Consider the following 25059-nt stretch of genomic DNA (forward strand, 5'->3'; position numbering starts at 1 on the left):
TTAACATTGTAACATGATGTAATGCTCAGAAAAGTCGATTCTACATAATACTTCCCTTTTTACACATTAATGCCTTCAGGTGTAAAAAGCGTTTTTTTGTGTGATGGTTTGAACCTTTTGGATCTCAGAAGAAGTTCTTGATGAGGGGGGTGACCAGCTTGACCCACAGCTTGACGTAGCGGTTCGCCTGCTGGAACGTGGAGTCGGACACCTCTGTGGAGCGCCGGTACAGCGTCTCCTGCTCCTGCCGGGTCAGAACACAGGTGAGCCAGGTGAGCGCCGCGCCACGCAGAGCCATTCATCATCATCATCGTCGTCGTCGTCATAATGAGCAGACCTCCTGGAGCTGGCTCTGAAGGGCTTCGTTCTCCGTCACTATGGCGATCTGGGCCTCCAGGTCGCGGTGAACCGAGCGGTAACCGAAATTAGGGGAGCCAATTAGAGTGAGGCAAGGCCTGTCCTGCCCCCAGAGGTAATACCACAAACCTGTGAAGAAGATGGCGGGGTGGGAAGGGGTCAGTAAAGTTTCGGAAAGCCGGATTCAGCAGACTGAAACCACAACTGAAAGAAAGCACAAGAAGAAATCCCCAGCGTTGATCCAAAACCTCAAAATATGAGAGAGAGAGAGTGAGTGAGCGTGCATCCTTGTCCTGAGGCTACAACACAGTGAGTGTACAAGATTCCTGCGTCACCCTACATACCATCACAACCACAAGAGAAACAGCATTCTTAATGGGCCATCATTCTTAATGGGCCGCTTCATATAGAGAACGGCTCATTTACGGTCCTTGCACAACACCAGAAATGAAGAAATCCCATTGTTTCTGGACTTTTCTGGCACCAAGCAAACCTGGAATCGTGCAACGCTGTTCGAGTAAAACGCCATTTCGCACAATTACCCTGAAGCTGTGACAACGTATCATTTAACAGCGCCCACACGCCCCGCATTAATCATAAACGGTGACCTACTTCGTTTTAAAAGGCTGTGCTGCCAAGGAAAAATAAAAGCCAAGAGAAAGGTGGAGGGCGTGACTAATGGATCCATACCAAAAAGAGCCTGAGCTGCTCTGCCGGCTCTCCAGGGAACCATTACAGTACAGGGAGAGGAGAAACGGCAGAAAGGAGGTCGACTGTCACGCCTGCTAACAGGAGCAGCTGACGGAAAACAAGTGATAAAAAAATCACAGATAGAAAAGAAAAAAAAACACAAAAGATTTACAAAAACCCTCCACACTAAGAAGAAATTAGCTACTCAAAAATGAAAACTTGTACTCAAGTAAAAGTGGCACTACTTCAATATATTCTTACTCCAATAAAAGTAAGGAGTTGAAAAGTATTTGGTAAAAAAAATCTACTCAAGTACTGAGTAACTGATCAAAACATCAGTCGTTGAAGATTTAAAAACTACATAATCAGACAGACCAAAATATAAAATGATGTGGRAATCTAAGAAACAAAAATCATATAAATTACAAAAACAAAATCAGGCAAAAGAGCAAAGTTTTCCCAAATCTACTTCTTTTTATATGAAGTTTATAAACAAAAACTGTTGGTGTTTCTGGTGAAGTTTTGGTTAAAACAAGTTTATCAATCACTCAGTGAGTAGAGTGTCCAGATATTTTACTCAAGTAAGAGTTACGAGATGCTTCCTAACAAATTCACTCAAGTAAAACTAAAAAGTACAACTAAGTAAAAATACTCCATACATACAAAAATACTCCTCAGCCTAAAATAATCTCGCACTGCAGCAGAATAATCCCACACCTTTACTTTGACGATATAATTTCAGAAATAAAATCCAAAATGAAAATCTGGACAGCATTTATTTCACATCTCTAACAATAAATGTTATGTAACGGTAACTTTGAGACTCTTGTTAAGATCCTTTTAAAATTAGAACCTACATMATTTATGAAAAATAAGCTAAACTGACTTGATAACTTCTACTTACATAAGTTTAATAGAACCTTCTCAAAAAGTCCTGGTTCTTCAGCTTTGATGTATGAGTAAATCGTTAATGTCATGCCGACATTAAAGTTTGCATAACAGCCTGTAAATAAGCTACTTATTGAAGCCAAAACTGGAATTAGAACAGCTGTTACAGTTACTTTCCCTTTGGGATTAATTTTTATTTCTTTTTATTCTGGTAGTGGAGACAGAAACAATAACGTTTTGAGAACAAAACAACAGTCCGCCTCTTGAGCAGATCTCTGTTGGTAGTTTAGAGATTTCAGGCAAACTTCCACCGCGCCGGAAGAGCCAAACAAAAAATAATTCCTCAGTCAGGACTCCAACACAGAACCAAGAGAACCAACCGTTCATTAAAAAAATAAAAGTAAATACATTTTACCTCACACATGTACAGAAAGAAAAAAGTAAAGGAAAAAGCAAAGGACTTTGATAAAATGTGCGACCAAAGACGGAAACCCTGGACGTATTTAGTGCAATTTAAGGAATAAAATTGAGATGATGAAATGTTTGATTTTATTCCACTAGAATTTAAGACTCAATGTGTAAAGAAAACCAGTGGAACAGCTAGAAAAGCAAAAGATAGAAGATTTAAAAGACTTTTCATGTTTTTATATTCCCTCCCTAATGGAGCCACTTTACTGGCTTAATATCTATTTATCTTATTTTATTATCCTTGTTTTATGACATTATATCAGTTAACTGGACCTCTAATTATCTTTGAGTTGTTAAGTTATTTGGAAAATCTGCTTTAGTGAAATTAAAAGAACTAACTAATGATACTGAGAGCAATATCAGCAGGTCAGATTGCAATATTTACTGTCTGTGAGGAGGCGGCTGATAACACAAATTTCCTGGAGTTCTTTGACATTTACAAGCTTCTCCAACACAGAATCACCCTGATGTTTGCACACAGTTCACTCACAGCCATAAAGAGCTGTGGAGCATGGAGGGGAAGCTGCAGACACCCAGAAAACGTTTCTCTGACCAGATGAGATCCAAACTTTAAAGGTTGAAGGAAAACCGACGTGCTGAATGAAACACGGCGGTGGCATTATCATGATGTGGGGATTTGATGCAAAGATGGATGGAGAGTAAAACTGGAAGAAAAGATGATAGAGGCTAGAAAAGAGTCTAAACATGCAATTAGTTATGGGAGTATAGTCGTAGTATTGGAAGAACAAAGACAATATTTTACCAGAAGAATGTCTCTAAATTACGAGAAAAAATTCGTTTTGATGAAAAAAGCTTCAAAAGTTATCGAGATGTGACGTTTGTACCTCTGTGTTGTTCTTTCTTCAAAATAGACTCAGTTGTTTAGTCAACTGTTTCAAAATCCTGCTGCTGAAAACAATTTGATGTTTATGTGTTTAAAGATGAAGTATTCTCTTATCTGGAAAACCGATACCAAAGTATAACTTCACCAGATGCTCAAATTCCTCATTTAAGTTTTTGTTATTTTCTGTGTTGGAGTTCTGATAAAATTATTATTACTTCATCCTCCTATATTTTGACTTTATTCTGGTAACATTAACGCTTTATTCTCGCATTATTTCGACTTTATTGCAGTCTGACTATTATTCTATTACTATCGCTATGCTATAGTAATAGTATGATTTTTTTCTTATATTTAAAACATTTAAAATCTTAGCTAAAAAAGAAAAACTAATACATCTCACGCTTAAACAAGATGGCTGACTGGATCACTCTGAACTACAGAAGCCCCCCCCCAAAAAAAAAAAAAATCCAGATTTTCCTAAAATTAAATCTTCAAAAACATAAAAGTTCAATTAAACAATAAATATCGTTTGGACCAAAGACTCTGTGAACGTCCCACCATCATGGATGCTCTCCATCCAATCTGATGGAGCTAAACATATTTAGAGGTCTTAGATTGACCTTTGAACCTCACCGACCTTTAGCGTGGAACGTCCACTGCGGCCGGTGGTACTCGTGCAGATGGACCCTCTCCTGCTGGCCCAGCTGGCACACTCGGTTGTAAAACTGCCTGGCGATGTGGATGTAGGCTGCAGGAATCGCTCCGGCGACGCCTTTGGCCCCGAAGAACCCGTTGACCTCTGGGGAAGCGGTCAGGATTCGGTAGCTGGCTCCGGTCTCCAGCACCAGCCGCATGTAAGCCCGGGTCAGGTTGAAGTAACCCGACGTTAGAAACACAGTGGAGTCCGGCCCGGCGTCTGTCAGCAGCCGCTGGAGCGCCGGGGAGACGCAGAAGGAGAAGACGGACGACTTACAAACACGGCTGCTTTCATCTTCTCCCCCCCGACATGCGAGGAGACCAGGCTGTGCAAACACACAAACCAGAACAGAAGAGGCTCACCTGTGTGACCTGCTCATCCATCCGGATGCCCAGAGGTTTCATCTGGACYAGCGGGAACACCCAGGTGTCCTCCTCTTCCTCGCTCCTGGCCTCTTCCTCCCTGGAGCGCCGCAGCTGCTGCTGCTGTCTCACGCGGGCCAAGCTCACGACCTCCATGATGCGCTTCCTCGCCGCTGCCGAGAAGTCCTCCCGGTTTCCTGGTCGCCATGGAGACACAAATTAATGTGAAGAGGGAGAAGGGGTCGGCTCGACCTCGGAGGTCGCGGCGTTCTGGTCAAGGATTTGTTACTTTTATGGCAGTGGTGGGTTGTGGGTAAAATATGGAGAGGAAATCTACGAAAATGGAAACACAACACCTCGCAAAAGTATTAACACCTCCTGAATTTTTTTCACAGTCTGCGCCATAGAAAATCTATTTTATCGGGGTTTTATGTGGAAGAACAACAAAAAGTGCACTTATGTTCAGCCCGTTTTATATCCGTACGTAAAACACACTGCGTCTTTGAAGCTCACTTAATTGGTAAGTAGAGTTCACTTGTTTGCATTTAAACGCTGAATAAAAAAAGCAGCTGTTTCCGGTCTGAGAGGATTGTAACCATCATGAAGACCGAGGAACGCAGGTTTCTGAAGAGGTTTATAGTCGGGTTAGCTTATAAAAGAAACTTTCCTAGCTTTGAACGTCTCTCAGAGGACTCTTCAACCCATCGTCTGAAAATGGAAAGAGTGCAGTTCWACTGAAAATGTTCCAAAACGTTTATGTCTACCTAGAATTAGAAGGTAGGGAACACAACTAAGGCTGGGTGATTTGGACCTAAAATCTCATCACGATATTCTGAGGTAATATTGTGACAATAAGAACTATTTATTACTTCTTTTTAAGGCAACTGTATAGCTCTGTGTGTCACAGCAATTAGAGCCTCACAAACACAAATGCTGCTCTATTTGTAATCCGCTTCTTTAGGACACAATCACAAAGAAGTGTGATTTGTCTCACTAAATCGCACACAGTAAGTGCAACTAAGAACATTTTCAAAATGTATTGATATTTATTGATTCACTTTTAATGAACAAACACTGCAAAAAAAAGTAGCATAGATAGCAATAAGGACAGATTTAGGAGTTAACGTTAACTGGAATTAACTGGAATTTATGGTGACACTATGATAAGATATGCATCACGATAAACAATAAACGATACGATACGGGTCCCACAATAAACACATAAAACATGATGCAAAATTCTACATTTCACCCAACCTGCAGAACCACCTGCGTGGGATGGGAAACCGTCATGCATCAGGCTGAACACGCCACCAGTGAAATATGGTGGTGGCAGCATCATGTGGTGAGAGTCAGTGCTGGAGGTTCACCTTCCAGCAGGACAACRACACAGCTGGAGATAAAACCGAACAGCTTAGATATATTTTGCAAAAAAAGGATCAGTTTTTTTGCTTCCAGCTATGCAAAGTTGATTAAGACATTTAGTTGTAGCTCCTACTATTATGAAGTTCTATCGTGTTTTGACTCATGGGGGGTTGAATACAAATGCATGCCACACTTTTCAGATGTTTTTTTTTTTTTGCAAACTATTTTTATGACTATGAATAACTTTCTTTCCATCTCATAATTATGTGCTGCTCTATCACACAGAGTCAGAATGAATCACATTACGGTTCGTAGTGACAAATTGTAATAAAGTCCAAGTGATTATGATATGCTAAAAAAAATAAGGTTTATTTACTTACATGTGGGCATTAAAATGACTGGAATTTATAGTGTGAAGTCTTTTAAGAAATATTTTTTTCATATATATACATTTACAGCTTCGTTTCTTTGCAAGAACTCAAACTCTTTGAGTACTTCCCCATTTCATCTTTTTTTCCCCGGAAGTGTGTTTTTTTTTTTTTTTTCCTCAGCAGCAAACACTTTTCATCAAAAATTACATCTTGTCTGCTTTACTTTTACTGTACTGGAGCTACGTAATCATTCATGGGCTGTAAAATAATCTTTAGGGTTAAATAAAAATTATAAAAACTTTAGAGACAAATTCTTTAATCATTTAAAATTGATCATATTGTGTAATTCTTTAGTTTCATTGTGCTATAGTCCTTGAGGGAAAAAAAAAAAGAAATCAGTATAAGTCAGCCCTCAAAGAAAACTCTGTTTATGGGAAAGCATAAAAATGAAGCAGTTAGATGTGAGTCAGCTTATCATGTGTGCTACTCCTCCAAAAGGTGAGTGTGAAGGCGTGTTTGGTAATTTGGTTTGAATGAGTAATCCCCTGTCTCCAAGCTGTCTGCTGCCGCTGTGCATCAGGACCCGTCATTGTTTCTAATTCATTGCAAATCTTCCAAGTCATCCAGTACAAATGGCTCTGGTGTGTGCGTGTTTATATCAGTTCCCACTACTGTCCATATCTTCTTCCAGCAACACTGTGACATCACATCTCTATTCCTGGTGTCCGTTTCTGCAGCCTAATCCTGCAGACATGATGTCATTCATCCTTTAAACTAACATCCTGGCAGGCTGTGCTCCAGTTACAGACACAAGCTATATGAATGTGTGTGTGTGCGTGTGTGAATAGAAATCTGACATTTTCACATCCGGCTGCGTGGCTAACAAACCGCAAGAGCTCTCTCTGTCCTCCTCACTGACCAGCATCTCCTCGCCTGTCTAAGCTTTCAAGCTCCATTAGCCAAACCCGTCAGCCGCCGGTGCTGAGCGCCGCGCCRCAGCCGAGCGCCGAGTGTCACGCGTTGTCAAAACAGCTTGCGTCTGTGCGTGTCCGGTTTCTACCTTTGTAGGGGTGTACCATGCCGTCCTGCACAGTGACCGAGTTGTCCGGCTGCAGCTGCAGGGAGACGTCCCCMACGGCCTCCACCAGGTCGGAGAAGAAGTCCGCCACCTCCCTGCAGTTCTCCAGGAGCACGTAGCGGTCCTGCCTGTTGGTGAAGTACGAGTCGCTCAGGTTGGCCCTGGAAAACAGCAGAGAGAYGAGCAAGGTTCGTAAAGTTCCGTCTTGCAGGATGTTTTGGTGTATTTTCCTTATTTCATGCACAATCAGAGCAAATAAACCAGACATGGGTCGGTTCCCATTACCAAAACCGCTGGTTCTACAAAACATTTGCACTGTTTACGGTTTAATCGGGGTTTGTTTACTTTTTCCAACAGTAAAATTCAAGCACAAAGTTGTTAAACTTTTCCAGCACCACAATTTGAAGATAAAAAACAGTTTCAATTCACAATTCTTTGAATTAATTTAGAAGAATGTTAACATATCCAGCTAATCACCTCATCATTTAACTCGGGTGTGTTGAAACAGAGTCGTATCTAGAAGCTGCAGATGTCTTGAAACAAATCTTTTAATATCAGTAACTGAAAATGGTTTGTTGACTAAAGTTTAACCTGCAGYTTCGAGGTTCTGCGGCTGCAAACCGAGACCCAAGACAAGAGTCTTCCTCCACTGTGCTTCAGCTTGCATGAGGCGTTTCTCCTGGTAGTGCTGAGCATCGTGGTCAAAAGCTCAAATTGTATTGCGTTGTTACAAAAAACAAAAGTAAGTTTGYATTTAAGGTATGCACACGTGTTTCTTTTTTTGTGTTTTTTTTTTTACGTAGAGCTTTCCCGACAATCCTTCCAAACAAGCCCGACGAGTTCATTCCTTTGCCTAACTGTACTATCATTACGTTCAACATTAAGGCATCGCGTAGCTTTGCCTTTCTGCTGCTGGTGTGAGAGAAAACCTGAAAGTCATTATCCACATTCCTGCACTTTATTTAGCCCTGGAGGACGTCAAGGGCTCATCCTTCCCAGAACAACAGCATTGTTGACACATTAAGACGCAATTACTGGAGTTAGACCTTTAAATATATAAATAGTCCTGTCAGGCRACATTTTATTTATTGCTAAACAAAGCAACCATTTACATTTATTTGGCTTTATGTGAAATTGTTTGACTCTTCTRATTTTAATTTCAACTTGAAGTAAATAAAACCACTTGGAAACGTACATCTAATATCTAGATGTACATCAGAGCGGCTTAAATTTCATCGTAGAGGAAACAAACTCAATAAGACACGGAGTGTAAACTGTGACAGACAATTTCTCAACAATAAATAAATATCAGTTACAGTCACGAGTTTCGGTTAACAAAGTCATACGCTGTTATGACTTTTTCCTCATCGTTTACTAAGAAAATAAATAAAAAGGTGCTCTCTTTTTAATTTCAACAATATAATATCCCAACATGCTAGTGGTAGAAACCTGCATTTCTTATTATATCTATATTTAAAAAACATTAGTTAGTTCTTAATAATTTTTAGCAAAAGAGCCAAAGAGTCACTAGTGGCTCCAGAGCTGCAGATTGGAAACCCCTAGTGTAGCCATAATGTACGGAAGCAAATTAGGTGAAAATGCAAAACAATTGATATAAGCTGCTAAGCACGGTGGTAGAAGGGTCATGATGATATGGGGTGATTTGTTGCTGCAGGATCTTCTCACATGATCAATGCACCCTCATCCTTAATGTATGTTAGGGTGAGTGCTGAACTGAATTGAAAAGTAAGTGATCCTTACTTTTGCATTGTTAACATTACCAATGTATCAACTTTCAGACACTTTATTTAAAGTTCAAACCAAACTTTTTACTCTAAATATTATAGATATTTCTGTCATGCTTTGGATTGTTATGCAAACACTCAAAACGTCTAATAAAAGCTCAACATTGGACAAAAAAAAAGAGGCAGAAAAAAAAAGAGAAGTTGATGTTTTCTAGTGAAAAAACTAAACAAGTTGAGGTAAAACGAATAACCTTTGATAAGTGTTGCTTCAGGAGCATGACGTGTCATTGAACCAGCAGATGTCTTGAAACAAATCTTTTAATATCAGTAACTGAAAATGGTTTGTTGACTCAAGTTTAACCTGCACTTTCGAGTAACCTATTGTTATTCCAGGAAGGAAATGAACCAAAGCCAAGACAGRTTGCGCCCGATGTCTTAAGTGCTTAAAGGTTCGCTTTGGAGCACGCTCCAGCGTTCTCAATTTTCAGGCGAGACCAAAATGTAACAATATTTTCAAACAATGAGATTAATTGATCCCGGTGGGAAGCCTCGATGTGAATTTAAAACTGACCAGACCGCGTTCCAGAGCAGAGAGGAGTTCACGAGACAGAAGGGTGTGAAGGACGTCTAACGCAGCCAAGACAAACGATCACGCAGATAAGCTGCTGCTGGACGACGCTAATGACAAACGTTCGAGGCGGACGCATCCTGCTCTTCAGAAAGCACTGCAGGGAAAGCTTCCTTCTCTAGCATGATGTATGGGTTTGTCTGTTTTKATCTGAAATGGAGTGAAAACCACAACACACCACCGCGGCCCTCAGCTTTAGAGCACACCCATGATTTACATTTTCTCTTCAGATGACAGAACGTGCCCTGAAAACATTTCCAGGCAGTGGAAACACCTGCTCTGTGCTCTGAGTAAATATGCACAATGATCATTCTTCAGTTTGATTTAAAAAGTCAGATATGTAATAACTTAGCGACAGGAAATCTAAAAATACTGGAAGTTTGAAAGAAATACATTACAATCTGTTTTCCATTTGTTTTCAAAGCAGACATTTAATTAAGACTTTACAATATGTGGACCATGACATACCATTTGTAATCTCTCATCTATTTATTGCCTTAAACAGAAATTAGATGGTTTTTAAACATTTTTTTAATGCTCAATGAATGTCTGGCTGCTCAGTGGCGACACATCCAAAGGACAGTGTGAGGACACTTTTACCAGAGGTTCTTTGTGCAGAAAAAGTGGGTAAACTTTTGATTATTGAGGCAATGTTTCAGGAACACAAAGTCTCTAAGGTTAGAAAAAGAAATTGAGTACCAAACTCCAAAAGTTTCTTCAGTATAAAAATCAGCTGCGACTTGTTGTTTTTTTTCCCCCATGTCTGAGCCAAATGAAGATGGAAGTACCAATCTTCTTTCTTTTTTTTTACAGCCAAACAACATGTCACTATCAGAAAAATAACCGTAGATGAATATAGACAGCGTCAAACCTTCCCAAACTGATTATATGTAAAAATGTGAGACTTTTAGCTTCTTCCATTCCCTGCTTCAATACTGTATGCTATGTATGCTCAATAATTTGAAGTATTCTGGTGTTTAGTCAATCAGAGAAATGGGCAGATTTACCAAAAATCTGCCCAAAGTTTCATTTAAGATTTAAAACTTCACTTTCTGATCACACACTGAACCTAGAGACGTTTGCATTTTCGAGGCCCCTATCCAGCTTTCCAATCCCCTTGGATTAAACTCTACGTACCCGCTGATGATGACGCTGTCGTCAAAGAGGTAAACTTTGATGTGCTGGACTCCAATGGTCTCATTGAAGCGCTGCGGCACCAGGAGTCGCAGCAGGCCTCTCAGGTCCGGAGTGTGGTATAAAGATACTCGCATCTGAGAGGTGAAGCGCTGCAGCAGAGGCAGCAGCATGGTCCGGGAGTTAATCTGACCTGCACATGAAACACGGTGAGCACAGAGATCTGGGCCAAACAACAGGGTAGAGGTCTGACGGAGACCGACCTCTTGATCCGCGAGTGTAGTCCAGTAGCACCGAAACTTTGAGGTCAGGAGAGCGACTGTTTTCTTTTGCATGTAGGAGMGCTTCCTCCATGCAGTCCACCTTAATGGGAGATAGATATGGAATATGTTTTTTAATAACGAAGCTAAAATGATGTGTAATTTATATAAATATAAATAAAAAAATCTCACTGTGGATTGGCAGTCAAAACATTTGGTTGAGCAACAAAAAACCCTCAGCATGTTTGTCTGTTTCAAACATGCAAAATGACTTAAGATCGAATTGTTCACCAGTGTCCAAGTTTATAATTTTTTATTTTAATACCTCAAATTTAACAAACAAGCTTTACGTAAGACAACCATTTAACATATTTTATTATTCAGTTAAAAGCAAAGGACATTAAAGTCATGAAATTTGCATCCCTGGTACCAGAAGCAAAAATAGACGAGCAGCATTTAGTTTCTACATGAACCATAAATCTGGAAGAAATTTCCAGAAAACTGCAAAGATGTSGAAACACAGAGTTCCTTTAAATCAAGGCTAAAAACCCACCTGTCTAGCGCAGCCTTTGATTAGCAGTAAGTGGAACATTTATTAATGTATTTGATGTATATTTGCTTGATGGATTTTGATTATGACAAAATGTAATGGTTATTGCTTATTTCATAGCTGGATACTGTATTATGCTTTGTTGCTGAAATGAGCTTTACAAATAGACATCACTTAAGCTCGATTACGTCTTATTCCAAAAAGCATAAACTCAAAATTGTTTTGTCTAATGTAGTTAGTTCAGTAAGAGATAATTATTGTTAGTAGTAGTAATAAATTATTGACTTCTTATACATCATCCAAACAGAGCAAAGACTAGGAAAATAAACTCTTTCATAATTATTATTTTTGAAAACTTAAAATAGCAGCTTTTTTCTTCTTCTCTGWTTACTGCCTGGGCTAAAAGAAAAACTTCCTGGTCACGCTGCTGCATGTGCAACACATGAAAACAAATTACTCTCCACGTCTCGTGTCAGGTGTCTTAAAAAAACTTTGCGTTTTGTTTCTGTAAGATAAGCCTTGCTTTCAATTATCGGATTACTGACATTTCTGGCCCCGCCGCTAAAGTAAATACACAGTTCAGGTGTGACTGTCAGGATCTGTTGTGTTCCTGAGTCCAGGTTTTACACTAAAACAACACCTGCAGTTTGCATTCTTTAGTCCTAACCACATACTGGGCCTGAACCCTCACACTGGATTGAATTAAATTTGTTTCATCCATTTTTAAAGCAAAACCCCAGACTTTAAAAAGCAGGGGGGGAAAAAATGATACAGCCTCACTGCACCTTTCTGACTCACATTTCTAGTAATCCATCATCCTGTGGAGCTACAGAGTTTAGCAGCTGATCTCGGTGCTTTTAGCTGTGATTGAACATTTTGGCCTCCATCTACGTCTCCATTACTGGTCATTTAAAACAAACCCTAAAAACACGAAAAAACAGCTGAATATGAGCACCGGTCCAGACTGTGGTTTGCTTTGGTTTCACGTTGTTATGCTAGGCTTTCCAAGCATGAAAAACAGCAAGCCCTCACACGCCAGCGCTGCTCTCCCATACCCATAAACCCTTGCATTTTGGGGTCATTCCTTGTAGTTCTGGCCTGAACTTCTCTTTTCAATCTCAAGAAAACACACTGCGGTATTCTTGGAGGAGAAGTCTGACTCATATTTTCTGGCAACTCTGACCAGTCATTTGGCTCACTCTCCTGCTGTTACAGCTTTGTTCTCACCTGCCCCGAACGAAAGAAGCATATTTAAGAAACAAAACGCTCTTCCTCACCAGTTCCTGCTCCAGCTGTCCCGTTCCCAGATACAAGGACGCCATCACCACACGCCTTTGTGCGCTTCTGATGCCGGCCTTAACGGAAAGGAGACGGAAAGTATTAAGTGAAGGAGGATGCGTCGTAAGCGGAGTTTAAGATTCTGGAAAATGACAACAGGAAAAAATCTATTCCAACAGAAGTTGATAAATAGAATAATTTATTTAACAAACCTCTCATTCCACATAAATAAACATTTTGGCAGTTATGTAGCTCCTTACATATGGACTTAAAAAATTATTCCCATCTATGCCTTGTGCCGTTTTCACTACATATGTAGGTTCAATTCCTAGAAGACAAATCTTACAATACAATATCTTTATATATTCTATAAATATATATGCTTCTTATTCTGGAATAATATTTGCTTACATAACCACTGCTAAGACAGTAGAAACCTTTAAGTGTTGATAATGACCCAGTGAGTTTTTACTATTGTATTTTATTATTGTGTCTTTATGGAATGATTTTACTACTTTGTTGGTTCCGTTTACTTCAAATGATTGTATGCGTTGTGTTTGTATTGCTTAATGATGTATTATTTTATTGCTCTTTTTATTGCTTGGTTTTGCTGAATCATTGTATATCATCACTGAACAAATACCATAGCAGAAACACAATAAACTTGCAAAACATAAAACAAGATGAAGCTTACTGTTTTTATTCGTTTATTTTTTTGCTGTTAATGTGCAAACAGAGTAACATTTTGGTAACATTTTGACTCTTTGTTTAGGTTGGTTGTGCAGAGCAATGTTTTAAACAAACTGGACCCTAACATGCATCCATTTAATTATTCCAAGTTTTTGGTTTGCTGAAAATACTAAAAACTATTGGCTGCAAAAACAAGGCGAGTGAACTGAAGAATTATCAAGACTAAGACGGTCTGGCTGTCAAAAAATAGCACCAGAGAGGATCGAGTATTTTAAACGACACCATGTTCTGGTCCAAAATATAAACTGTTTTCATGAATAAAAGTCTAAAAATCCAAGTATGTATAAGCTYAGTTCAGAACTGAAAATTAGGGGCCCTTTGCAGCTGCAAGGAAATGACCGGATTTAGCAGAAAAAACAGAGCTAAAAATAAAAACTGAATGCTGCACTGACATTTATGAACGTCACTGAAAAAAAAAAAAGAAGAAGAAAAACACAGCTCCAAATGAATCATCACGATACTTTGGCAGGTTCTCAATACTGAACAAAGGCCTGTGTCAAAAGAAAGTTGTGCAAATCCTAGAATTAAAGGATCTGCAATATCATCTTTAAGATAAATAATTCAAATATCTGAATGACTTCATTCTATAAACTACAYTTTTTTCATTGCACGTATGTTGCTGGTATTGATGAATGCTGTTGCTTTTGTTTGTTTTAAAACCTTTGACCACAGGAATTTTTCTGACTTAAAAAAACCAAGCTGGTGACGCTTTGCAAAAGCGCAATTTGGAAATCGTGCCAAAAGGTACCATAAATATGTCCAACTACGTGTCAGTCACATGAAACTATTATTATTATTTGTGGGAGTGGCTGTACAGTAAACTACACTCACCTGCATTACTGGTAGGAGTGTAATTTTGGTAAAAGGAAAGGCGTTTCATAACTTTTACCATTTGAATTTTAGCACKGCCCATTTGTCAGCTGAAACATGTCAAGGTTCTGTAATCATTATAGTCACCGAATAAAAACATTGCATCACACCCTTAAATTAAAATTATCCAGATAAATAATGTCAAMGTTTCTCATAAACTGGATGAGATAAAAACTGAGATGTGAAGATCAACTATAAAAACACTTAAGAGTTATTAGATCTGTGCTATCTTTTGCATGATTGCACATGCACCGTTCTCTTTTTTTCTTGCTAGACTCTCCAAGCAAATTGTGATAAACATATGGAAGTACAGSAATCGAGTYCAGCAGCTGCGAGAAGCTTGCAACCATTTTCGTGGCAGGTGCTCAGTTTTACTCCAAATTAGTGGTTCTCAGTCTTTTCAAACCAAATCCTAATTTAGATTAAGAAAACAAAAGATTCCACRCACAGCCCTCATGATGACTGGAAAAAATGTATTTAATTTTAGTTCAGTCTTTATATAGTCAGAAACAGAAGTTGGAAAAATTATATCTACAAAATKAAGTTGTGCYTCCCCAAAAAGTCTAAGAATTTMTAAAAGCTCAAGATTTTATATTTCTACTGATTACATAAAAGTAAAGTTTGTGGTCTTTCTGTCCACAGCCATCACTATTGATAAGGACTTTAACAGCATGAGTTACAGCATTTAATTTAATAAAGTTTTTTATTTTATTTTATTTTATTTTATTGCCTGGGTTGTTTCTCATGGTTTCTATAAAATCTGCATGCATGAATGGGTTCTCCCAGCTCAAGCAAATGACTGTTAGCCAATTGCTGTCTCTAAACTGGTATGAGTGTATGCCTGCGTGGTTGTTTRTCTTGTGTTGCCCTGTGATGAACTGGTCATCTCTCCAGTTGTACCTACGCTTCTCACCCAGTGACCCCAGCAGGTCTTTCTTTGCATTGTTATTAAATTACTGTGGATTTCAGAAACCATTTAGCACGTTTTAAACATCCTCATATCAGGGCATCAGCCTTGAATGGATCTGCCACAGCCTCACAGCCGCTTTGTTTTTCTTGGGACAGATAAAGGATTTCAAAGTGTTGAAGTTAAACAGATAACTAACAGCACTGACCTTGTTGATTTCTTAAATAGTTTTGACTTTCAAAGCCGTCCTAAAATGTGTCGTTATTAATCAAAGGCGACAGCAGACGTGAACAAACGACACGAACCTTCATCGCCTGGTAAAACTGGTCTGGTGACATCAGGATTTGGATGTGGGCTCCCGGCACCCGGAAGGCGGGTACTTGCTCCGCCATCCATCGGAAGTGGCTGCAGAGGCCGTCTGAGCCCTGAGCTCCGGCTGACCCGGTGGGCCTGGAAACGTGGCGTGGCGCTGGCTCGGCTGGAGCAAGCAGTGGAGCCAGCAGCAACATGGCTGACCTACGGAAAATAAGCRCACAGAAGTGCAAGGATTTTGAATTGTTTTAATAATTCATGGCAACTCCTTTATGCGCAATACTCTTTTCCATCRTCTCATCAGGTCGAAGCAACAAAGTTAACTCCCAGTGGGCCAACACAGAAATGGCACTGTCTCGCAGATGTCAGCCTGTCAAGAAACAGACAGCCGGTAGCCTAACATCGGTTCTATTTAGTTGATAGRATGCAGACAAGGATAGAAACCAAACTTATTATTTTATTGAACAATTTTTAATGAGGAAAGATACGCCGCGGCTGATGTTTAGCAGCCGTCAATCATAATCACTGTCAGCCCTCAGTGTAATCGYGGATTTGCAGCATTTTACAAGGTAAGTAGATTTGCGTTCATATACTTTRTWAGKATAATTAGAAAGATGTCAAATATTGCTTTATAGAGAAGCTACGCGTCTAACCATTTATAACCATGGAGACGATGCTGCGTCGTCAGCATGTATGGGGAAAAAAATGGCTGGCATCTCGTCTTTTGTACGTTTTCGTGTCTCTCCGGTGAGGGSAAACGCTGCTTACAACACAGTGATATAAATCATGTGGTCTGAATTCAGGCCAGGTCGGTAATTTGATCAACACATCAGGAGGRAGGATGTAGGGTCGATTTCTAAGCTAGCCATCTCAAACGTTTGTAAATAACACCGTCTATTAGCTCCACCCAGATGTGCTACRTTCACAGACACATTAGAATTGACTCGAACAAGAAGAAGCCATGAATAAACTGACAAATCAAAAAGGGAAAACAGTTTAACTCGCTCTGTGCAATACTCCCGCGCCTCACTTCCGACGTCCATCATGGCGCCCAGAGTGATTTAGTGACAAAGAGTCAGTATCGCCTTAGTTACTGTGCGACACTGATTCAAAGCTTAAAATACACTCATTATCCTCTTCGTTTAATCACAGGTTTGAGAGCCCAGTTCCAGAAGGACTAAGAGAAAATATATCAATGTGGAAAACAGACTTGTAACACCTTCTGCATACATCCAGCTTTTCACCAGCGAGTGTTAAAACTGGGAGAGAGGAGTGTTTACCTCTCTCACCGTTTCCCTCGTGGCATACATGCATTTCTGCTTGGCATTTGCAACTAAAACCTACTCARGACAAACACTTACGTTTTTAAACTGCAGAGGGGCAGAGAGACTTTCCAAACTCGTAAAACAAAACAACAACAAAAAACTACTTCCTCATGTCAGCCTAAAATGCACTGAATTATCTTGTTTTTACAGCAGTGGAAGAGTTATTAAATGAGAGTACACCCAGCTCATAGACAGGGTTATGTCACTGAGGCAGAAGATGTCGAGCCTTCTTTCAGTAAGTTGTAAAGATAAGGCGGTGTGATGAGGGCGATAAGAAGCTTTGAACTCCGCCATCACTAAGAAAATATAGTCATTAACGTAAAGTTGCATCTTTTTCTGAATAAACATTCTCACAGAATGACAGTAACTTCCATTTACGCTGATGGCCTCCAGTAACAATTTTCAGCCTTAGGTGGTGAAATCAGGAAATAAAATGAGCCAATTATCGTAGCTGTGCCACATTTCTGCTGATAAAAAGTATGCGAGTTAAAAACAGCTCTTATTATCAGAGAGCTGAGATAACCAGGACTGACCTGGCTATCTCAGGTGATCTGACATCGTTAAAGGATCTACATCCTAGCTCTGTTCAACAGATTTCATTGAATCCATTCAGCCAACTGGAAAGGCTGCTTTTATTTTTGGCTAGTTATATCTATGGAGTCATTCAAGGAATTGGCAACAAAAAGAAGAAAAAAGACCCTAGAGATAAGATTTCTCACTTAGATTCTTCGTTTATTACATGTAACCAGATCTTTCACATCTCACATCTCTTTCCAGATCTTTGTTATTGAATAAAAGAACAACAGTTAGAGGAGGAAATGAGCGTAAAACGTGAGGGGAAACACCTAAATGGCAACTAGTTTTGTTTTCTATCAAAAAAGAAATATGAAATCATTCTTTCCAAACACGTGACAAGCTCAATACCTGAAGGCCAAATACGTCCCAACGCAGCTTTTTATGTAGGCGGAGACATAAATAGAACCTTCAAGATAATAGATACGTGCTTAGATATTAATTTTTCATCTATACATTACCAAATTACATCAATCATTTGGCAATGATCGCGGAAATATTCGCATCAAAAGATGTCCACTTTTTTTTTTTTTTTTTKCACTTATGCATAATTGTGAGTTTATTGCAATCTTTTTGTAAAAATTCTCAAAACCATTGGGTTTAAGTGACTGGTACCTCCCACCTGCAGGTGGCAGTATTTCTTACTTCTACTACATGGCTTAAGCCTTACTTGATGTCACGGTATAATTTGTGATCGACATGGCGAGTAACAAAAACTTCACATTCTCCATCGTATATAAGACTTGATGTATTTATAAATCAACACCACATAGTGATGTTGCCTGCAAAGAAAAATTATAAAAACAATTGCAATATCTAGAAGGAATGCATCAGTGTGAAAACATGTAGAATACTATTTAATCTTAAATTCTTTTTGAATGCAGAGACAACAGTTTATAATTTTTTTTAACAGTTCATTAGTGGGTTTTATTTATGTACTCTTGCACAACCAGAAAGGAGTTCTTCATTTTGCTAAATTTAATGTTCTTTTTAGCATTTGAGCTGCTCATCACTAATGAGAGCTGATCAGAGCTGATCACTAACCAACTGAGTGGTGCGTCTTCAATTTGCTGTCAGAAGAGACTTACATCAACTTGTTTTACCTACAGTTTTATGCTGGTTAAAAACAAAAGAAGCTTTGATTTTGTTCTGCTTGGACTGCTGTGCAAAGGCATCAAAGATACGAGGAAATGATGCAGAACTTCAACAATGAAACAAAGAAAAGGTAACTGGCGATGGTGACGGCAAACCCAACTGCTTCCTTCTAGGAAACTTGAGCATGATCAAGGAAGCGAACGGCACAAAAATCTTGAACAGCTGGAACAAGTTGTCTGAATCACCAGCAGTCGTCAAWGCTYGTCAGTCATTCCAAGCATTTTTAGGTGAGAACTGAGACGTCCMGCTGCCTCGTGATGTGTTGGGGCAGAGCGTGGTGAGGAAGTACTTGACCACTTACAGATTTTTTTCTGTTGCCTTTTTGTGAATCATCACAGATTTCAAAGTCAGATACATCCCCATGATGGAGACGCGCTTTCCTATATGTTTCACTTTTGTTCTCGTCAGTTCACAGAATATTTCCCTGAACGTTAAATCTTTTCTTTAAGGATTTAATGACTTGAGACTTTTTTTCCCAGTTTTTTTCTTACGGTTGAATCATAAACGCTGACCTTAAATGAGGGAAGTGAGGTTTTTATGTGACCTCCTGGATGAGTCGTTAATGCACTTTTGGATCGATTTTGTCAGGTTAGCCACTCCTGAGGAAGTTCACCACCGTTTCCAGTTTTCTCCACTTGTTGATACTGGCTCTCAATGCGGCTCACTGGAATTCCAACTCTTGTTACCCTGTCCAGATGATAATATGTCAATGACTTTCTTTCTTCTCATTTGCTGTTTTCCTTTGAGTATAATGTGTTGCTTTTTACAATAGCCTACTTCATTCAGACAAACAGGTTCAATAAAATTAATTTCTTGACTCAGGCTCTAATGAGGCGCAAGTGTGGCTCGTGACACTGAACTCAGCTTTCCAAAGCAAAAACCACCATAAATCCATTAATGAACAGTGGAAGGAATTATATTTTCACAATGGTCCAAGTCCATTTGGTCAGTTTTTCCCCGTCTTAATAAAAGAACTATTCATTTGAAAACTACATTTGGTTTTAACTGAGTCTGACATTAAAATTTATTTAATGATCAGAAGTATTTAGGAGTGAAGAAATCTGAAACGAGGCAAACATTTTCACTGCACCAAGTTTTATCTCTTTGTTCTTTGGCACAGCCTCAACATGCTAAGACAGATAAGAGAGGCACAATGGACATTCCTGTCCTTAACCTCTACAGATATAAGACATGCTCTAATCATGGCTGGGGCCTATGTATTTCCTAATCTTATCCCTCTGTTTTATTTTAGTGATTTAGTGAAGAAATAAGAAAAAAAATAAGGCTCAAATTCAAGATGTCCTTGGTACAGAGAGAAACAACTAAACCAAGAGAGCTACCGGGCATCCCAAATCAGTTCTCATCATTTCCTGATCGGTTACAATGCCAGAGAAAATGCAGACATCGTGTGAGATTTGTGTGGCAGTCAGTGTCTTTGCAATGTTTCTATTTCCCAGAGTTTGCATATGACTGCTGTCTGAATCATAAAATAAAACATATTTTGTCTACATACTGAGCATTTTGTTTCTTGGACTGGAACTGTTTGTCATCATTTACTCAGTCTCAAATGCACAAGGCAAACATCTCTTTAAGATCACAGAATGAAACCATTTTTAGACTGACTACAGTTATTTATGACAGCCATACACATTTTTTAAACTTCTGTTTTTGCCAAGGTTCTCGTTTATAGAGGTGAGCATAAAACAAAGGGTTTCCAAAATAAAAAAATAAAACATAGTGGTTTTCTAGGCAGCTTTTCTGACTGATAAGCATAAATAGGGTTAAGGTTGCAAGAGCTGGACCAATTATCCAAATACTGCAAGTCTTTCAGGCTGGCCTTTATGATTCACTTTTAAAACTGGACAAAACGGACGGTTCTTCACAAAAAAAAGATATTTCAAGATCACAAAATGTTCAGTCATTCTGTTCCTGAGGTGTAAAGTCCTTCAAATGAGATGCCAGGGAAAATGCTAGAGAGACCAGATATTTCTCCAGCTGGTTGGTTAAAGTAGTGGGCTTTTACTCCTGGACTTCATGTAGCTGCACACTGCTGGTCAGGTGATTGAAACACTGGACTTATACCTCACAAGAAAGAACAATACGACTGTTGGGAAATATTTCTGGTCACACAAAAAATGACAAAGTCATGGAGAGCCACCCAGGACGCTTATTAAGCAACATCTTTTTAACCATTTTTACTTATGGAACCACACATGGGCCAATTTCAACACTGATCATACAATTTCCTACAATTTAAAGTTCTTTGAATKAGATTTTTAAGTTTTCTTCCACTGCTGTGAACTCCTGGTCAGCTGGCTGAAAGAATGCTTCTACTTTTCCCTCATTAATAAGAATGACAAATTCTTATTTTTACAAATTTCTCAGGTTTCAAACTGTGAGAACCAAAGACCTATCATCATCATTGTGAGATGACTTCAACCCTGCTCTTTCTGTCCCAGTGAAGGATATCTAGGGACAGGAAGAACTCCAGTGACCCTGAAGGCGGGGTGTGGGCTGCCATTTTGGCCGCTTGTTCAGATTTCCATTTTTGTAACTTTCCACATCCAGTACAAGATTCACTCACCAAACAAGACGAGCCTGAAAGAGCTCAAGGGAAGGGTAAAGGCATCTGAATATAATTAGAAGGAATCTGCATTGCAAAATGCTGAGAAGCTGAAAAGTAACACTTCTAAGGTCAAAATGTAGTTCAAGTTGTAAAATAGAAAAGCACTTGTTTTTGATTCTTCTTTTGCTTCCAATTGTTGAATACAGGCAGGTTTTTCTCCGCTGCAGCATCTGCTGTGTAGAATGAGAACTGCAGTGTTTGCCGTTTGCCTGAAATGTGTATTTATATATATTATTAACACAGTTTGCTATGGTTATTAGAACCTTTTTTCTTATTTTAAAACTAGTTGATAATCTATAAGTGGCACATCTGTAAAGGAGCTGATTGCATGTTAGCAGGTCTGTACAGTAATAACTCGAGTAATTATCAAGCTAACCTCAGTTTGTTACACTGCTAGTTATCTTATCAACTTGAACAGAAAAATTTTAAAACCTTGAGCATCCACTTTGTAAAACTACAACAACAAACACAGCTTTCAGCATCTACAACCTTCAAACCAAGGTTTGAAGAGCCTTGGTTGATATGAGCTACGGCAACATTAAATTTCTTTGGATTAAGTTGAATTGAATCATTAGGTTAGTAATAGATCTCAAAGGTTTTCATAGAACAGTTGRAATTATAATTCAACAAAAATACACACTGCACTTTCCAGATATTTAGAAAATGTTGTAAACCACATTTCATTTTCATTTTCACTTCTCAACGGTGGGCAAGCTGTGTGTTGGTTTACCCCAGTAAAATACATTTACGTTTTAAGTGGAAGTCTGCTTCAGCAGTTCTTTTTTTTTTTCTCCAGGGTAAATAAAACCGTAAATAAAATGATTAACGATGGGTGGGTTGCAGCACTTCCCACCCCCCCAATTAGTTTTTTCCAGTAAGAAGAGACAATATAAGATTAGGTTATTCATACTCTGTAAATAAATGATTCACTTCAACGAAAACTCGGGTGTGTCATTCAGAGAATTGACTACACCTGCTAAACGTTCATGAAWAGACCTGAACTGTCAATGGGATGGACTTGAAAGAGAGATCAGGTGCCTCATACATGTGATGTAGATGAAGTTGTGTGCTTTTTGTAACCTGACAGTTGAATAACGGCTACTTCAGTTAACCAGAACTGTCTGTCGAGGTTATCTGCGATTTTAAGAGTCCAGAGAGAGGCATTCCCGACGGCTTTTCTGGAGATTTTCCGGATGAACAAATGTAAGTTTAAAAAGCAACTGTTACCCAGCTGAATTTTTAAAGAGCTTCTTTAAAACAGCGGCACTGAACTACATGCGTCCGATAATGAACCCATCACAGTTAGCAAGCGTTGCTAAACGGAAAGACGGTTCAGTCTGATAATCACAGTTTTATCCTAGCGTTTGGGTCTGAGGCAGTCAGCTGCGACTCTTACCCTCTCCTTCTGTCCTGGGCGCGGAAGAACCGGTCAGATATCCGGCTAAAAACCCCGGCGATGGCTGGGGAGTATACAGAGTGCACCARCCTCCTCCAAGTCATGGGAGCTGCCATTGCTGCTGCGCCGACTTATTTCCAAAACTTTATCGGTACCACAGTCGGTGAACAGAGACAGTGTTATCTAAAAAGGGTTTCCTTAACTTCATTTAATAAGTATCAGAAGCACGTCTATGGAGGCCCAACACTGACATAATTCAGARTAGCTTCTCATCAAATATATTTGGTGTAGTGAATTCTCTGAATGTAACCACGTAAGCATGCAATTAATTGGTTTCTTTATTTAATCGTCTTGTTTGTCTGTTCATTCATTCGTTCATTTATTCATGCTTAAGGAAAAGTAAAAAGGACAGGCAGAAATAAGATGCAGGAGTAAATAAATAAATAAATAAATAAATAAATAAATAAATAGGGTCATTATTGCAATATTAATTAGATAAAGAACTCAGTTAATCATATCTGTCAGTTTTGGTCCTCCATACTTATTACACCCACTTAAATCCAAAAATGATTTTAATAAACTGTTTATATCAAAAAATATTTGTTTAAACATTCTATTCTAAAAGTTAGAATCAACTACTTTAAGCCTCCATAAAAAAGTAATTATTATTCAGATTCAGAAATTTCAAGTATTCATCGTCAACTTTGGTCTCTATCAGAAGCTGCTGTTTGCACAAAACATAGCTGTAGAAATAACATTTTTATCTGTGCTTCACAATAGTTTATATTTGTTAACCTGTTTTTGATCATATCTACAGTTTTTGAAAACAGAAATTTCAGAGAAGCATGCTGTTATTAGCTTCAGTTTCTAATAGTAGTTACTAAGAACCACAATGACCAATATGACCTTTAAAAGACTGGGATTATTTTAAGTTAGGCAGAAATTTACTTTGGTTTCTGCCTTGCATAGATAGCTATTAGCTGGAAAGCTCATCTCTGTCTCATAAAAATTTGAAGAAGCTAAGACTAAGCTATTGACTGCGTGTAGCTTCTGAACAGATATGCGCCAAACACAATCTGAAAAGWGAAGGTGTGAATAGAAGTAAAGTATGCACATAGAAAAAAACACATTCACACATACATTCCTGWGGCATTCCTTTAATCTCTGCCCTCCATGTGACCGGTTAAAATGTSATGTTGGCTGCAAGTGGCGTGGCTCGTTGTCCTGTCTTTATTGCAATCAGCTTGTTGACAGATGGAGGTATATGTCATTTTATTAACTGGGGAGGTTTTACAGAAATTTTTTTATTCATGGGTCCATTTGAAAAACCCAATTTTTAATCCTAACTGCAGGTGAAGTTTAAAAAAAATAGGAGCATTAGTTCCTCCACTTTAGGAACTAATGCTCACCAGTATCACTGGCACAAAAAGAATCCCACAGCATGATGCAACCACCACCATGCTTTCATAATTGGTGCAATTAATACAACACAACACCTTTATGTTTTTCTTTCTGAYCATAAAACCTTTCTACAGAATGCATTAGCTTGTCCAGTTTCAGTGGACTTTGAAGCTGTTGAYTTTGGAGGAGGTGTTGCTGTCTAGGTTGGATATGATGTCACTTCCTGTTGATGTAAAACTGACTGCAGGTTTGAGCTCTGGTTGGTTTCTGAACATCCTAGCTAAATTCCTTCAATCTGAAGGAGATTTTCTTCTAGATCTTGTTTGAATCAAAATAACGAGTAGAGTTGTTGGACCTGGTAATCTTGGACCTGCAGCTGGTGTTTCCTGTTATTTTGTGTATTGATTAATCCAAGAAATAGTTCTATTCACCCGAAAATATCACTCCTTTTCAATTTGGGAATTTGAAGGTGTGTGAAAATATAAATTGCTCTTTTTATCCTCCTATCAGCTCTGACTAGTTCTCCTGTACTTGATGATTAATAGCACCCCTGGAGCATAATGCTGCCACTTTCCTGTAACTGTAGAGTTGTTGTAGTTAGAATGATTTGCAGTTTTTGTTCTCCACACAAAGCATGCTGACCAAAAAGTTCAATTTTGTTTGCACTTTCTTGCACATTTGCTGTTTTCTATATATGATACAAAATGTATATTACTTTCACTTCACATATGTGCTACTTTCTGTTATTATGTCCCATAAAAAGATTTAAAAAGAGATAATATATTGTGATTATAATACTAAAGAAAATTGGAAAAATGTGCTCTATATTTAGTATGGAAACGGCTTGATCGAATATTTTCTCTAGTAGAAATAAATGAAAATCTTGTTTTCATTTTTTAACTACTTGCCATGGGAGTTGTTGTTTTGCATGGAGAAGACTTTCCTTTTCATTATCTTTATGGTGTCATCCAAACACAGCGGGTTTTAAAATGCAGGGCATTTCCTTGTAAAAGTGCCAGTCTTTGCTGG

General features: G+C 38.8%; 2 protein-coding genes across 2 annotated transcripts in view; one reads left to right on the forward strand and one right to left on the reverse strand.

The window, feature by feature from the left end:
* pgs1 (phosphatidylglycerophosphate synthase 1) lies at nucleotides 1-22780 on the reverse strand. Its single transcript, XM_008437015.2, has 10 exons — nucleotides 22630-22780; nucleotides 15548-15758; nucleotides 12715-12792; nucleotides 10891-10990; nucleotides 10631-10820; nucleotides 7103-7281; nucleotides 4307-4503; nucleotides 3885-4176; nucleotides 338-486; nucleotides 1-244 (listed from the first exon to the last, which is right to left on the reverse strand). The coding sequence occupies exons 1-10, from the start codon at nucleotides 22743-22745 to the stop codon at nucleotides 125-127; spliced, it is 1632 nt and encodes a 543-aa protein (XP_008435237.1). The 5' UTR covers nucleotides 22746-22780; the 3' UTR covers nucleotides 1-124.
* The window catches only part of socs3b (suppressor of cytokine signaling 3b), a 15548-nt gene continuing 12774 nt past the window's right edge, over nucleotides 22286-25059 (forward strand). Inside the window, exon 1 of the mRNA XM_017301716.1 lies at nucleotides 22286-22436. The gene's annotated coding sequence lies outside the window, so the exon portion shown is untranslated. The remainder of the gene's footprint in view (nucleotides 22437-25059) is intronic.

The sequence above is a fragment of the Poecilia reticulata genome, linkage group LG19 (assembly GCF_000633615.1).
Source record: "Poecilia reticulata strain Guanapo linkage group LG19, Guppy_female_1.0+MT, whole genome shotgun sequence".
NCBI lineage: Eukaryota > Metazoa > Chordata > Actinopteri > Cyprinodontiformes > Poeciliidae > Poecilia > Poecilia reticulata.